This window comes from Urocitellus parryii, chromosome Y (genome assembly GCF_045843805.1).
Source record: "Urocitellus parryii isolate mUroPar1 chromosome Y, mUroPar1.hap1, whole genome shotgun sequence".
Taxonomy (NCBI): Eukaryota; Metazoa; Chordata; class Mammalia; order Rodentia; family Sciuridae; genus Urocitellus; species Urocitellus parryii.
Window position 1 is genome coordinate 1,286,708 of NC_135548.1, and position 16,022 is coordinate 1,302,729.

General features: G+C 39.8%; 2 protein-coding genes across 2 annotated transcripts; both read right to left on the minus strand.

Moving 5' to 3' along the window:
* Positions 1-1,340: 1,340 nt before the first annotated feature.
* On the minus strand, positions 1,341-2,507 carry LOC144251142 (uncharacterized). The gene is made up of 2 exons (XM_077794237.1): positions 2,327-2,507; positions 1,341-2,158 (listed from the first exon to the last, which is right to left on the minus strand). The coding sequence occupies exons 1-2, from the start codon at positions 2,505-2,507 to the stop codon at positions 1,341-1,343; spliced, it is 999 nt and encodes a 332-aa protein (XP_077650363.1).
* Positions 2,508-5,854: 3,347 nt separating this feature from the next.
* LOC144251143 (uncharacterized) lies at positions 5,855-9,644 on the minus strand. Its single transcript, XM_077794238.1, has 4 exons — positions 9,624-9,644; positions 8,445-8,571; positions 8,205-8,265; positions 5,855-7,055 (listed from the first exon to the last, which is right to left on the minus strand). Exons 1-4 carry the CDS (start codon positions 9,642-9,644, stop codon positions 5,855-5,857), a joined length of 1,410 nt encoding a protein of 469 aa, XP_077650364.1.
* Between the last annotated feature and the right edge of the window lie 6,378 nt (positions 9,645-16,022).

A 16,022-nucleotide genomic window follows, 5' to 3' on the forward strand; every position in this document is an offset into this window, starting at 1 on the left:
ACAGGAATCTCCATACTGCTTTCCAAATTGGCCGCACCAATTTGCAGTCCCACCAGCAATGTACAAGTGTACCCTTTCCCCCACATCCTCGCCAGCACTTGTTGTTGTTTGACTTCATAATGGCTGCCAATCTTACTGGAGTGAGATGGTATCTTAGGGAGGTTTTTATTTGCATTTCTGGGGAGAAGATGGCTGTGAATAGAGTGCATCACCCCCATATACTGCGTCACTGCGCAGGTGAATAACGAGTTAGGACGACCAAAAGCTATCTTGTTAGGAATTTCCATCAAAATTGGGGTGCACCGAAACCTAGAGGAAGGATTTCCATCACCGAAGACTGGTTACTGGGTCACAACCGCAAGAGAACTGTGCGACCGGAGATCTAGTGTGATTTCTTAAATGCTGTTCAAAGGGACCTGGAAAGTTGAAAGTCTTACTACAACTTTTAAAGAGAGTAAAAGGATCTTCCCAGATATGAATTTGCTACATCTTTGAGAACAACTCTGAAAGCTGAATACTGCCCCACATGGCTTATCCTCAGTATTTTCTACAGTATGTGTCCTTTCATACAACTGAACAAAACTAGAACATATGAACCCTTTATATTTCTTACTTGCATAGGATTTATACTTTTTATTCCAAAAGAATCTTCCCAGTCCCTAGTAAAATACTGAGAAAACTAGATTTCACACGTTTCTCACACTCACAGGGCTTCTCTCCGTGAGGGTTTTCATATATGAAAATGAAAACAGGGCTGGATGGGACGCTGACAGGATGTAGAAAATCCCCCACAGAGTGGTTTTTTTTTTCCAATGTGAATAAAATGGCTTTGTAGACAACAGGGAAAATGGAATGATTTGTGATATTTTTTACAATTAAAGAGTTATTCAGTTGGATGTGGTGGTGTTTGCCTTTAATAACTGAGACATGAGAGGTGGATTCTGAAGGATCAATGTTGGAGGCTAGCCTCAGAACCTAAGGAAGACCCTAAGAAACTCAGCAAGTTCCTGTCTCAAAATAAAAAGTAACGGGAATGTATCTCAGTGTAGAGCACAACCAGACATAATCCCCAGTCTTTCTCTTTCTCTCTCTCTCTCTCTCTCTCTCTCTCTCTCTCTCTCTCTCACACACACACACACACACACACACACACACACACACTTTCAGCAGTGTGACCCCTTTCTTGTCTTTGAGGATGATATGAAATATTGATTTACCTGATTTTTACATTCAAAGGATTTTTCTCCAGTAACTTCCAACATGTATATGAGTGAAACTGTAATAACAGAAAAGTTTACCAATTGTTTTCATGCATACGATTCCTCTGCAGTATCTGTTCTTTAACATGTGTGAAGCATACAGGATGTGGTAAAACCTTTACCAAATTGTTGACATTCATAGAGCTTTTCTCTGGTATGTATTCTTCCATGTTTGTGAAGCTGAGGGGATGTAGCAAAGGCTTTGCCACACTGCTTACACTCATAGGGCTTCTCTCCCGTATGTGTTCTTCCATGTCTTTGAAGGTGACTGGATCTAGCAAAGGCTTTGCCACATTGTTGACATTCATAAGGCTTCTCTCCAGTATGTGTTCTTCCATGTCTGTGAAGGTGACTGGATCTAGCAAAGGCTTTGCCACACTGCTTACACTCATAGGGCTTCTCTCCAGTATGCATTCTTCCATGAATCTGAAGGGAACTGGATGTAGCAAAGGCTTTCCCACACTGCTTACATTCATAGGGCTTCTCTCCAATATGTGTTCTTCCATGGCTGCGAAGGTGACCAGATGTAGTAAAGGTTTTGCCACACTGCTTACATTCATAGGGCTTCTCTCCAGTATGCACTCTTCCATGTACTTGAAGGGCACTGGATCTAGCAAAGGCTTTGCCACACTGCTTACATTCATAGGGCTTCTCTCCAGTATGCACTCTTCCATGTACTTGAAGGGCACTGGATCTAGCAAAGGCTTTGCCACACTGCTTACATTCATAGGGCTTCTCTCCAGTATGAGTTTTTTCATGTGAGTGAAGGTGACTGGGACTAGAAAAGGCTTTGCCACACTGCTTACATTCATAGGGCTTCTCCTCAGTATGCATTCTCTGATGTATTCGAAGTAAACTGGGATAATCAAAGTCTTTCCCACATATCTTACATTTGAAATATGCATCCCCTGTGTGTGTGATCCTGTGCCTTTGAAGACTTGTGTGTGAAATACAGGTCCAAACACCTTTTTGACATTCATAGAGTTTCTTTCCAGAATGAGTTCTTTCATGTCTTCTAAATAAAGAGGAGAAATGATAGGCTTTCCCACATGTGTCCCATTGAAAAAGTTTACCGCCACTGTGTGTTATCATGTGTCTTTGAACACCAGTGGTATAAGAAGAGGCTTCATCACATTGTTGCCATTCATTGGATTGCTCCCCAGTATGAGTTTCTTCATGTCTCTCAATGTCATTGGAACAATTGATGACTTTCCCACATATTGTACTTTCATAAGATCCATCTACCATTTGTACTAACATTTGTGTGTGAACGCTTTTTAGAGAAACCAGAGATTTCCTATATTGTTTCAATTCACATAGCTTCTCTTCACATTCCTCATGCTTGTAGTGTTTGTGTCCAGAGATGTGATCTGCCTGAAGGAATGAAGGACATATGAAGTCTTTTGCACACATACTGAAGTCACATGGATTTACTCTATTAAAATTTTTCTTTGTTCAATTAAGAATTGGAATTGATTTGAAGGTTTCCCCCACACTATTCTGTGCCTTTGAAGTTTACCATGACTTCTTTGATGAAGTGACCAACACATAATCGATGCTTAATTCACAATTTTGTATGTATTTATAGGTCCTTACTTTACTACCAACATCAGGTAAAGGCTAGGTTTTCTGACTTGTTCAACTTGCCTGAAAATAAAGAGATTGAAAGGAAACAATCCTTTGCAACACAGATTCTGTAGGCTATTATTCAAATCATCCCATCATTAGCATGTTGGTTACCTTAAAAATTTGAACACAAGTATGTAAGGAACTCTTAGCAATGATCATACAAGATCCATGATTCCTGAAAAGGTTGTGGGTGAGGTTTTGCTCAGGATGCTTTGAATCCTTAGGACAGGTCATTGAATTCTTTAGCCTGAGCAGAAACAGCCCTCTCCACATCATGTAGTGCACAATATCACCTGGTTGGAGGCTGTAGCTCCATTAGTGATGTACATGAGTACATCAATAATGGAGTCTAGACACCCAAGGAATGTTCCAGGAGCAGAATATTAGATGCAGGGTTCTGAGGGGTATCACCTAAAATTTTTTAGATCACTGCTTGGAATTTCATTGATCTTTATTTATACCCAGTGTAACAGGGATAGAGGTTTATATTTTTTTGTAGGGGTATACATAAAGGTGTTTTTTGTTTTGTTCTGTTTAGTTCACAGAAAGTGCTTTGTGTACAAATTGTAGGATTGATCAGAGGTCTTCTAAGCTTTAACACAAAAAAAGGAACTCTGTGTTATAACCCACATTGAGATCTTTGCGAAATTTTTTCCTGACATTCTGTTGAAAGAAGATTATGGTGAAGGTCTCTCGAGAAGCTTATTTAAGATTCATTGGTGGAGAGGGTAGTGCCACTATATTAGGACTTCAGACTGGGATCCTCCTTACCAAGCCTTTGGTCATGTAGTGTGTATTAAGAAAACCATCACACTATTTTCCTAGGGCTCCTGAGGAACTCTAACACAGAGAGAAAAAAAGCCTGGGTTTTCTGGAATATTACACCTAAGTATTATTCATGGGGAGAAAAGCTAAGTTGGATGTAGTTTTTTTTTTTTAAAATTCACTGGTAAAAAAGTCCTTTCAGAAGAAAGAGACCATCTTCAATTGTGGAGGAAACACCTGCAGAGCTGTATCTCTTGATGTGGTCATCAGTGTGGTCCACACACACAGCAGCAGCAAACTCACTACCTGAGCTATGGGAGTGCTCGATGCTAGAATGCCTAGCATGCACAAGGCAGGATTGGGTCCCCAGAACTGGGAAAATAAAAGAGAAAACAACTCAAATATAGGGCAAATATATTTTGAGAAAGTGCCTCTCCAAATAATATACACAAATGACATTATTTTTCAATGCTCTTTAATGTGCCTACATACACTGCAACACATGAGACTTAGAACAAGCATAAGTGACAAGAGTGGGGTCCCAGAGTCATCAACAGATGAATAAGAAATCAAGGACAAGAAAGAGGCCAGCTGCAGGGTACACAGACACATCTCTATGGTTCCAGCTCTCAGCCTCACCCCATCTCACAAAATAACAATTAAAAAGACTGTGGAAAAACTCAGCGGTAGAGCACTCCTGGGTGAAATGTGAATAAAGAAACAGAGGAAAAAAGTTCAGAAGAGACATTTCACCAGTCTGTACCAAAGGCTGCAGTAGAGAGGCTTAAACTAACATTCACAATATGTAATGAAATATTAGACAAGAAAAGACTGAAAACACATGAAAATGGAATCTAACAATCAAAGAGATTTAACCCAGAAAAACATGTTGCTTTCAAATCTTCATGCTGATGCAATGCTCCTCTCCAACCCAGGGTGCATTTTTGTTACCTCTGAATAGATAAAAAAAGAAATGAAGGCACAGAGTTTTTCTCACACCCACAGTGGTTGTCTCAAAATAAATAAATAAAATGAAAATTTACTCAAGTCTGAACAAGTTCAAATGGATCTAAAGCAAGCAAAGGTCCCACCACATTTCTACATACAGGGCTTTTCTCTACTGTGATATCTTAAATGCTGTTCAAAGGGACCTGGAAAGTTGAAAGTCTTACTACAATTTTTAAAGAGAGAAAAACGATCTTCCCAGATGTGAATTGTTTACACCTTTGAAGAAAACTCTGAAAGTTGAATACTGCCCCACATGGCTTATCCTCAGCATTTTCTACAGTATGAGTCCTTTCATACAACTGAACAAAACTAGAACAGCTGAAACCTTTATATTTCTTATTTGCATAGTATTTATTCTTTTTATTCCAAAAGAATCATCCCACTCCTTAGTAAATTACTTAGAAAACTAGATTTCCCACATTTCTCACACTCACAGGGCTTCTCTCTGTGAGTGTTTTCATACATGAGAAGGAAAACAGGGCTGAATGGGAAGCTTGCAGGATGTAGCAAATCCCCCACATTCATAAGGTTTGTTTTTCAATGTGAGTGAAATGGTTTTGAAGACAACAGGGAAAATTGAATGATTCGTGATATTTTTCACATTTAAAGAGTTATTGAGTCCAATGTGGTGGTGTATGCCTTTAATCCCTGAGACTTGAGAGGCTGATTCTGAAGGATCAATGTTGGAGGCTAGCCTCAGCACCTTAGGAAGACCCTAAGAAATGCAGCAAGTCCCTGTCTCAAAATCAAATGTAATAAAGAAATGGAATGTAGCTCAGTGGTAGACCACCACCAGAAAATCCCCAGTCCGTCTCTCTCTCTCTCTCTCTCTCTATCTCTCTCTCTCTCTCTCTCTCTCTCTCACACACACACACACACACACACACACAAATATACACACACAAACACACATTTCCAGAAGTGTGAGCCATTTCTTGTGTTTGAGGATAACATGAAATATTGATTTACCAAAATATCTGTGATATCACCAAAAAAAAAGAAATATTGATTTACCATATTTCATATTCAAAGGATTTTTTCTCCAGTAAACTTTTTACATGTATATGAGTGAAACAGTAATAACAGAAGAGTTTACCAATTGTTTCCATGCATATGATTTCTCTGCAGTATGTGTTCTTTCACATGTGTGAAATAGACAGGATGTGGCAAAGTCTTTTCCCCATTGTTGACATTCATAGGGTATGTATTCTTCCATGTTTGTGAAGCTGATGGGACGAAGCAAAGGCTTTGCCACACTGCTTACATTCATAGGGCTTCTCTCCAGTATGAGTTTTTTCATGTGAGTGTAGCTGACCAGACTGAGCAAATGCTTTGCCACACTGCTTACATGCATAGGGCTTCTCTCCAGTATGAGTTCTTTTATGTATGTGAAGGTCACTGGATCTAGCAAAGGCTTTGCCACAATGTTTACACTCATAGGGCTTCTCTCCAGTATGTGTTCTTCCATGTATTTGAAGGTCACTGGATCTAGCAAAGCCTTTGCCACACTGTTTACATGCATAGGGCTTCTGTCCAGTATGAATTTGTTCATGGGAGTGAAGGTGAGAGGACTGAGTGAAGGCTTTGCCACACTGCTTACACTCATAGTGCTTCTCTCCAGTATGAGTTCGTTCATGTCTGTGAAGGTCACCAGATTTAGCAAAGGCTTTGCCACACTGCTTACATTTATAGGGCTTCTCTCCAGTATGTACTCTTCCATGAATCTGAAGGTTACTGGACATACTAAAGGCTTTGCTACACTGCTTACATTCATAGGGCTTCTCTCCAATATGAGTTTTTTCATGTGAGTGAAGGTGAGATGACTGAGTGAAGGCTTTCCCACACTGCTTACATTCATAGGGCTTCTCTCCAGTATGAGTTTGTTCATGTAAGCGAAGGTGAGAGGACTGAGTGAAGGCTTTCCCACACTGCTTACATTCATAGGGCTTCTCTCCAGTATGAGTTCGTTCATGTATCTTAAGGCAAGAGGCAGTAGTAAAAGATTTTCCACATTGTTGACATTCATAGGGCTTTTCTCTGGTATGTATACTTCCATGGTTATAAAGCTGATGGGATGTAGCAAAGGCTTTGCCACACTGCTTGCATTCATAGGGCTTCTCTCCAGTATGTGTTCTTCCATGTATTTGAAGGTAACTGGATGTAGAAAAGGACTTTCCACACTGCTTACATCCATAGGGCTTCTCTCCAGTATGTGTTCTCTGATGTATTCTAAATAAACTGGGATAAGCACAGTCTTTCCCACATACCTTACATTTGAAATGTGCATTCCCCGTGTGTGTGATCTTGTGCCTTTGAAGACTTGTGTGTGAAATAAAGGTTTGACCACCTTGTTTACATTCACAGAGTTTCTCTCCAGAATAAGTTCTTTTATGCCTTCTAAATAAAGAGGAGAAATGAAAGGCTTTCCCACATACCTCACATTGAAAAGGTTTACATTCACTGTGTGTTCTCGTGTGACTTTGAACACCTAGGAGAAAAGAAGGGGCTTCACCATATTGTTGACATTCATCAGGTTGCCACCCAGTATGAGTTTCTTCATGTCTTTGAATGTCACTGGAACAACTGATGACTTTCCCATGTATTATACTTTCATATAGTCCATCTCCAGTTTGTGTTAATGTTTGTGTGTGAACACTTATAGGAGAAACCAGAGAATTCCAAATTTTTTTAAATTCACATGGCTTCTCTTCAAATTCCTCGTGCTTGTAGTATTTGTGTCCAGAGTGGGATGTGATGTGCCTATTAAGGAATGAAGGACATATGAACTCTTTGGCACATATAATGAAGTCACATGGATTTATTCTATTAAATTTTTTTTTGTTCAATTAAGAATTGGAATTGGAAAAAAAAAGAATTGGAATTGATTTGAAGGTTTCCCCACACTATTTTGTGCCTTTGAAGTTTACCATATAACTTTTTTGAAGAAGAAGTGACCAGCACATAATCAATGCTTGATTCATTCACAATTTGCTATTTATTTATAGATCCTTACATTACTACCAACATCAGGTAAAGGCTAGGTTTACTGACTTGTTCAACTTGCCTGAAAATAAAGAGATTGAAAAGAAACAGTCCTTTGCAATACAGATTCTCTATGGCTATTATTCAAATTGTGATATTCACATATGCAATTTCATAGTACATTTTGGATGTCAAATACTTTGAAAAGACGGAATATCTGTTACAGCTAAGTATATATTTCTGGTAAGAATATTATAAGAATAAATACATTTCGGGGCTGTGGATGTGGCTCAAGCGGTAGCGCACTCGCCTGGCATGCGTGCAGCCTGGGTTTGATCCTCAGCACAACATACCAACAAAGATGTTGTGTCCGCCGAGAACTAAAAAATAAATATTAAAAAAAATTCTCTCTCTCTCTCTCTGTCTCCTCTCTCACTCTCTTTTTTAAAAAAAAGGAATAAATACATTTCATATTATGCATACTTTTTCAGTTAGTTTGCTTTAAAAATTATATGAGAGTTCTCAGATTCCCTCAAGAATTCCTCTTGTGAGTAGAGTTACCTTATATTGCTCCTAGAGTTTTCAATCCGATGTTTAGTGATCTTGTCTTCCCACTTGTTTCCTTAAATGGAAGAACAGAACAATCTTTATGAATATTTAGGAGCTAGAAATGCTTTGCCAAATCGTAGGTGCCATTTTTGCTGCAATAATTCACCAACTGATTCTCTTTTAACCTTCTACATAAGTGAACAAAATAACATGAGTTCTCTGTTTGACTAATTTTAGAAACATCATTATTACCTATAGAAGCCAGGTTTCTGAGGACTTCCAACATCACATCTCTGTAAAGGTTCTTCTGGGAAGAATCCAGCAAAGCCCATTCCTCCTGGGTGAAGTTCACAGCCACATCCTCAAAGGTAACTGAGATCTAAAATATCCCACCAAATATATAGTGGAGGCCAGGAGAGATTGACAGCATGAGAAATCTATACTCAACATGCATGATTTTCACATGATTCCCTGGCCTCTCGATTAATTCCACGATTTGGTCCATCAAATCTTTTCTGCACTCAACTTCTTCCAACCATTCCAACATTAGAATTTCACTACTCAAAAGGCAAACATCATAGTGATTTATACCCTTTCTTTGGTGAGTTCACAGGACGTAAGACAGGCTCCCAGATCACTCCTAACTTCTTTATTGGCTGCACCTCTATTACATGTCCTAGAAATGTCCTGTGTGGTACAGAGCTAATATAAGGACTTCTGATAGTACTTATCTTAAGAAAAGAAAGGTGATGAGAAGGAAATTGCAGGAATCATAAAACTAGGCATTTGGGAGAGATTCTGCCAACTACATTGGCTCCCTGTACCTACAAAGTTAATATAGACAACATGGCAATACTGATGTCTTGTTTCCTCTGAAAGTCTATTGTTCCATATTTAAAGAAATGCCTAGAACACCCCCTAACCCACACCCTCTGGGCATGGGGTCACTAAGGAGATTCCTTCCTAGACAACATTTAGACAACCTTTCACACAGGTTGTCACAATGCATTAGCTGGAGATAGAGCTCATCCTGTGTGATTACACTGAGAACAACTAGAAGTTTGCAGGTGCTTTACTCCAGAACAAATTTAGTCAACTAGCTTACTATTAAATCACCAAAATAAACATGAGTTCTCTATTTGATTAATTTAATTTATTAATAAACAGAATAATTTTATAATTTCCTGTGGTTACTGTCAAACCAGAATGGGGTAAGGGAAAGATGGCACATGTCTTAGAAATAACTCAATGACCCAAAAATGTCACCTTCTCCAAACAACAGCCTTACAATAACTCTCAAAATAATCTTCTTAATAAACAGCAGGCACTACTTTTGTAAGTCTCATGGGAACAATGAATGTCTAAAGACTGTCAAACTCTTCTTAACAGCAGCCAGTTCACTACCACAATGTACAGTCATGAGAGACATACCAATGTTCTGCTCAAGGACATTTTGATCAATATTGGGCCACATGTGTAATGGTTGTCTGTTGTGAAAGAGATTCATCGTGCCTGCAGCAATGGTGGTGCAAACAAACCTAAGGCAGAAAGTCTTCCAGAGTGTGCTAAAGCAACAAGTTTGTAGCCCAGATTCCTGAACTATCCCTCACAATCTGGGTGTGAAACAGGCCACCATTCACATCTATAAGCATGCTAAGATGTCTGCACAGTGATGGAACAGGCAAAAAGAAAATGTCCCTGCCACTGACACAGAACCATACTCAAGGACTGAAAACATACAGAACCACCCAAAACAATGAAGAATCCACAATTACACTTAGAGACATCAGCTCAACTCTGTCAGGACAATGATGCAGGCAGGAGGGCTTCATGAGCCTTTAACAGAAGGGGAAGCACACTGAGGTCTCAGGGTCACAGCAACACTGCACAGGACATAAACCACACCCCTACAAGTGCGCCACCAGTGAAATCACATGTATGCTCAAAGAACATGAGAGCTAAAGCAGAAATCAGATCAGAAGTAGCTGAAAAGCCTCCAGGGAAGGGGACATGAAACACAAGACTCTAAACAGACACAGGACAAAGAGGTGACTCAAGAGAAGAGGTGACCATTTTGAAGGAAAAAAAAATGTAAAAGTCCATCATAGGAAATTTATAGAGAATACCAGAGGTGGTGCTGTATTGGTATCTAAGTCATCCAATGCACATTTCAGAAAAGGAGCTAAAAGCAATCATTGACACTGCTGTTTCAAGAAAACAGAAAGAAAAGCAAGGTAAACCTAAATTAACCACAGGAAGGTAACAGAAAAGGTGTTGATGAAACCACAATCAGGACATTCACAGTTTGCAAAATCAAGTTTTTCATGAACATCACCATCTAACACATTTTAAAATGTCATCATCAATAATGCATTGGGACTTCAAGATTATCATAAACGTGCTTGATACAAATTAGAAACTTGCAGAAACTGGACCACTTCTTTGAGAGAGATTACACAAAACAGATGAGCCCATGGCAGCTCAAAAAAAACAGACTGAATAACTAATTACTATCCAAAAAGGCAAGGCAAGGCTCTGACATCTCAAACAGGCTTCCATGAGACACTTAAGAACTGCCACCAATTTTCTACATTTTTTTCTAGAACATAGAAGCTGAGTTAACACCTCCTAATTCCTTCTGAGGCATACGTTACTATATTATCCAAATTAAGTAGATAAAGAAAATTATTAAATACAAAAGAAAACTATGAATGATGCTCATAATCATAAATGCAAAATTTAATCATAAATGCAAAAAACTGTACAATCAAGCCATCACACTTCAGGTGTCTATGCAAATGATGTGAAAATTATGGGCACAGGAACCCTCACTGCAGTGACTACAGCAGCCATATCCAAAACTGCCCAAAGCTAGATGCAAGGAAGATGCACCTTTCAATACTGAATGGACAAGCTGCAGTTTATCCACATCAAAGAACATCACCCAGAAAATGAGCTCTGCAGCCTGGAAAGATACAGCACCCTTACAGGCAGACCTGTAAGTGAGAGAAGCCAGACTGAAATGGCCATGTGCAGTAAGATTCCAACTCAAGAACATTCCTTAAGAGACAACATTATAGATGCAGTAGCAGAACTGACGGGTACCAGGGACTTAGGGAGCAGAGAGGGAAGGAGGAATGAGGAGGAGTGATGAAGAGGGGGAACACAGGATTCCCAGAGCAGTGAAACTCTTCTGTATGACATTATCTTGTAAAGTACGTGACACACAAAATCACATCACACAGACGAGGAAGCCTAAGGTAAATGATGAACTTTGGCTTATCATAACGTGTTGCTTCATCCATTTTCCTTATCAAATGTTCAACACTGGTTTAGTAATTAACAAACACCCTACAACAATGCAATATGTTGAAAACAGTGGAGACTATGGGCTGGAGAGAAGGGGTATTTGATACTATGAGTAATGGCACATTTAATTGTCACCTTGATTGGATTAAAGATACTGATGATTAATGAGCTTCTGGGTGTGTCCATGAGGGTGTGTCTACAAATGATTGGCATGTGGAACAGTGAACCAAACTGGAGAACCTCCTTAAGCTAGGCAGCACCATCCAATAGGACTGTGTCTTGGGTGGAACAAAAGTTGGAAGAAGAAGGAAGCAGGAGCAGAGCATGCTCCTTTCTTCTCAATGGTTTCTTAAATGCTACTGCAATGGCCTGAGAATATCAGAGTCTGCCTTCTTCACTCTCCCAAAGTGGACTCTGCCAGTGATTCTCCAGGGAGTTTCCAGAATCTCTGGTCTAGAGTAGGGCAGCACAATTGATCCCTCTTGTTCTGAGGCCTCAGCCTCTTGGATTCTGTAGCTACTACTTCTAAAGCTCTCCAGCTGCAGACGGCCACTATAGACATCCAGCTTCAGGTCAAGTAGGCCAATCTAATGAATCCCCTTTGATAATCATACTTCCTCTTAATACTGTTCCTCTAGAGAACACTAATAAAGTATGTAAGCCTAAAATTGCTCATAAAAACAAAGTTTGTCTAATAAAGAAGTAAATAATCTACCAAGCCATGAAGTTTTACAAATATATACGTAAAATAATAATATATGCTAAATATCATTTTCATAATAATGCAAAAATAAAGCAAAGAGGAAACGTCATAGGTACAAATTTCAGAACTATGGAAGAAAACTGATTTTTTTTAGAGAGAGAGAGAGAGAGAGAAACAGAGAGAGAGAGAATTTTTTATTTAATATTTATATTTTAGTTTTCGGCAGACACAACATCTGTTTGTATGTGGTGCTGAGGATCGAACCCGGGCCGCACGCATACCAGGCGAGCGTGCTACCGCTTGAGCCACATCCCCAGCCCCTGAATGATAAGTTTTAAAAGTCATTCCAGGGGCTGGGGTTGTGGCTCAGCACTAGAGCACTCAACTTGCACTTTCAAGATCCTGGGTTCAATCCTCAGCACCACATAAAATGAATAACTAAAATAAAGGTATTGTGTCCAACTACAAATGAAAAATAAATATTTTTTAAAAAAGTCATTCCAACTGCTGGTGGGATGGTGTGCACCTGTAATTTCAGCCACTAGGGAGGTCAAGGCAGGGAAATGGCAAGTTGGAGGCCAGTCTCAGCAATGTAGCAAGATACTCAGAAATTTAGTGAGACTGGTCTTCATCAAAAATTAAAAGGGGGTCTGGGATTGTAGTTGAGTGGCAGAGCACTTGCTAGCATGTTTGAGGTACTGGATATGATCCTCAGCACCACAGAAAAATAAACAAACAAAATAAATATATTCTGTCTATCTCCATCTATACAAAATATTAAAAAAGAAAAGAAAAAGAAATAATAAATAAATAAGAAGAAGGGCTGAGAATTTGCTCAGTGGTCAAGTGCCTGTAGGTTTACTCCCCAGTAAAACACTTGCCCAACGCCAGAATGCTGCTCACTAATAGAAATTCATTTCTGGAGGATAACTAAGCATGAACAAGTCCATGGCATCAATCCCCAGCACTCAATAAGTAAGCAAATAAATAAAAAACAGTCTACAATACTAATTCTCTTGGACTGGAGTGTAGCTCGGTAGTAGAAAACTTGCCAAGCATGTATGTGGCCCTCCCTCGGATCAATCTCCAGTAGTCCACACACACACACACACACACACACAAAAAAAAAAAAATACATGTAATGAGAAATAAAAATTATTATAATACAAAAGGTACACAATTAGAGGCATAAAATACAACAAAATCAATGGAAAGACAACACACTTTCTCACAAAGGGGATTGAATATTCCCATGATCGACATTCTCTGAAAAAGCACTGAGAATTTCAGAAAATTCTGTGAAATTTAGGGCATAGTTTACTGTATTTTGGGGGTAAACTTAGAAAAACTACATCAAAAAATGGAAATATTAGGGTTGGGATTCTGGCTCAGCAGTAGAGTGCTTGCCTAGCACATGAGAGGCCCTAGGTTTGATCCTCAGCACCACATAAAAATAAATAAATAGGTATTGTGTTTAACTACAGCAACAACAAAAAATACTTTTCAAAATATTGGAAATAGTAGACTGTATCTAAGATCAGCCAAAATGTTGTACAGGACAGAGTAGAGAGAGCATGTTGCACCCAAATTTCATAAGCTAAAAGGCCAGCTCCCAAAGGGGTGGCCCTAGCAGGAGGCAACTAGGAGGCAACAGGAATCAGGTGATATAGTGGGAGTGCTCTTGAAGGGATCAGCACCCTTATTTAGACAGACATATCGCTCCTTTCCAGAAAATAAGTGTCATTTACTATTTCACTGAAATTCAGTGATTAAATGATCATAATTGGGTATTTCAGATATTGCCAAAATTTTCCTTTAAATTTACAATGAAGATGGGAGTGATGGTGCACACCAGTAACCCAGTGGTTCAGGAGTCTGAGGCCCCCGGCTATGTATTAAGACTCTGTCTCAAAACAAAGAATCTAAAAGGGACTGGTGGTTAAGCACCCTTGGGCTCTATTCCTGATACCAAAAAAAGTCACACAGTTAACATGAACCAGCCAAGTCCAGACAACAACAGTGAAAAACTGTCATCCTTTGTCAAATTCATCACATTGTCAAGGATAGATACTAGTTTTCATGAAATCACGTTCATAAATTTATCCACCACTAGTTTTATAGAATTCTACTCAAATTCTGCAGCAAGAATTGAAGACAGAGTTTCTCTGTATCTTACGTGGCATTTTGGAATCTAGGGTTGGAGTTCAATTTGAAATCACTGAAAAGACAAGATTGAATCTTACAGAATTTCTATACATACTCAGGGGTAGCAAAAGGTAAATTAGTTAATTAGGACTTTCTTTCTTTTTTGGGGGGGTGGTACCCCAAGATTAAACCCAAAGACATTTTACTACTAAGCCACATCCCAAGTCATCCAGTCATTTCTATATTTTATTTTGAGATGCAGTCTCACCAGATTCCATAAGGCCTGGATAAGTTGCTAAGGCTGTCCTCATATTTGCAACACTCCTGTCTCAGCCCCTGGAGCAGGAAGAATCACAGGTGAGCACCACTGTACCTGGCTGCAAGTTGGGATTTGTAACAATGGAAATGTAACTAGACTTTTTATTTTTTTTATTTTTTTTATTTTTTATTTTTTTTTTTTAAAGAGAGAGTGAGAGAGGAGAGAGAGAGAAAGAATTTTTTTTTAAGAGAGAGTGAGAAAGGAGAGAGAGAGAGAATTTTTAATATTTATTTTTTAGTTCTCGGCGGACACAACATCTTTGTTGGTATGTGGTGCTGAGGATCGAACCCGGGCCGCACGCATGCCAGGCGAGCGCGCTACCGCTGAGCCATATCTCCAGCCCGTAACTAGACTTTTTAAAATCCACCTCTTTCTTGCCTATTTAATAACACTCCATCCCATGTGGCTCTGAATAAATAAACCTGGGCCTCAGATAAGTGAGCAGATCATTTCAAAGTGATACACAGAAAGCTTTGGTGCTGAGGGAGCACACATGTGTCAGGCACAAGGGGCAGAAAAGGTCCCTGACAGCAGGGACATTCTCACTCCTGGTCTTGCTCCCTGAAAGCCTCCAGGATCACTGTCCCAGGGACCTGGACAATGACTCCAGTCTATGAGGCTTTTCAGTTTGCACAGCTCTGCACTGGGGTGGGTAGTCCTTATACTCTGGGAGAGGTTTTGCTCCTTCACACTGTGAGAGACTAAAACAGCCGGAGTTACTGCTGACCTGGCCCCTCAGCACCAGCATCCACAGGCTGACTGTCCACCTGTCTCCAAGGAATGAGAACAGAGCTTGGGAAAAACAAGGTCCCAGGGAAGTAGTTGTCTAGATGAGGCCTGTTCCAGGAGATTCCTCAGCTCAGAGCCCCCAGCAGCTTCCCTGAGAGACTCCACCCTACATCTCAGGCTGTCCTCTAGGAGGAGCTGACCCAGGGCCTGGAGTTCTGTTCACCCTGCAGGGCACAGGGCAGCTGTGGGCACTTTGTGGCAGCTCCAGTAGAGGATAGTGGCTGAGGACTTGGCACCCTGTGAAGTGTCCATAGGGAACCTCTGCCCAAGAAATCTGATATGATGTCTACACCTAAGGAAGATAAAAGAAGAAGCACAAGATTTTTCAGCTGTGAACTCAAGTTCTCTATACATTGCATCTACATCAAAGAACCTTCAGAGTACTTGACTTTAGCTAACTAGATCGCCATGAGGGTAGAAAGGCAGGGTTCTGTATGGAGAACAAAAATAATTTTGGACTATCTTAAGCCCTTCAATAGCCAATCATCTTAATTTCTGTAACAGACCACAATATCAAAATTTCTCAGAATATATCACTAACCTTACCAGATGGCTCCAAAATCTA

Excerpts from the sequence above, each read along its gene's own strand:
- LOC144251142 (XM_077794237.1), bottom strand. The coding sequence starts at position 2,507 with ATGGTAGATGGATCTTATGAAAGTACAATATGTGGGAAAGTCATCAAT. Across the intron at positions 2,159-2,326 it reads AACACACAGTGGCGGTAAAC|ATTTCAAATGTAAGATATGT; the intron begins TTTTTCAATGGG and ends CAGGGGATGCAT.
- LOC144251143 (XM_077794238.1), bottom strand. The coding sequence starts at position 9,644 with ATGTCCTTGAGCAGAACATTG. Across the intron at positions 8,572-9,623 it reads TGTCCTTGAGCAGAACATTG|ATCTCAGTTACCTTTGAGGA; the intron begins GTATGTCTCTCA and ends GGGATATTTTAG. Across the intron at positions 8,266-8,444 it reads CAGAAACCTGGCTTCTATAG|GAAACAAGTGGGAAGACAAG; the intron begins GTAATAATGATG and ends CTTCCATTTAAG.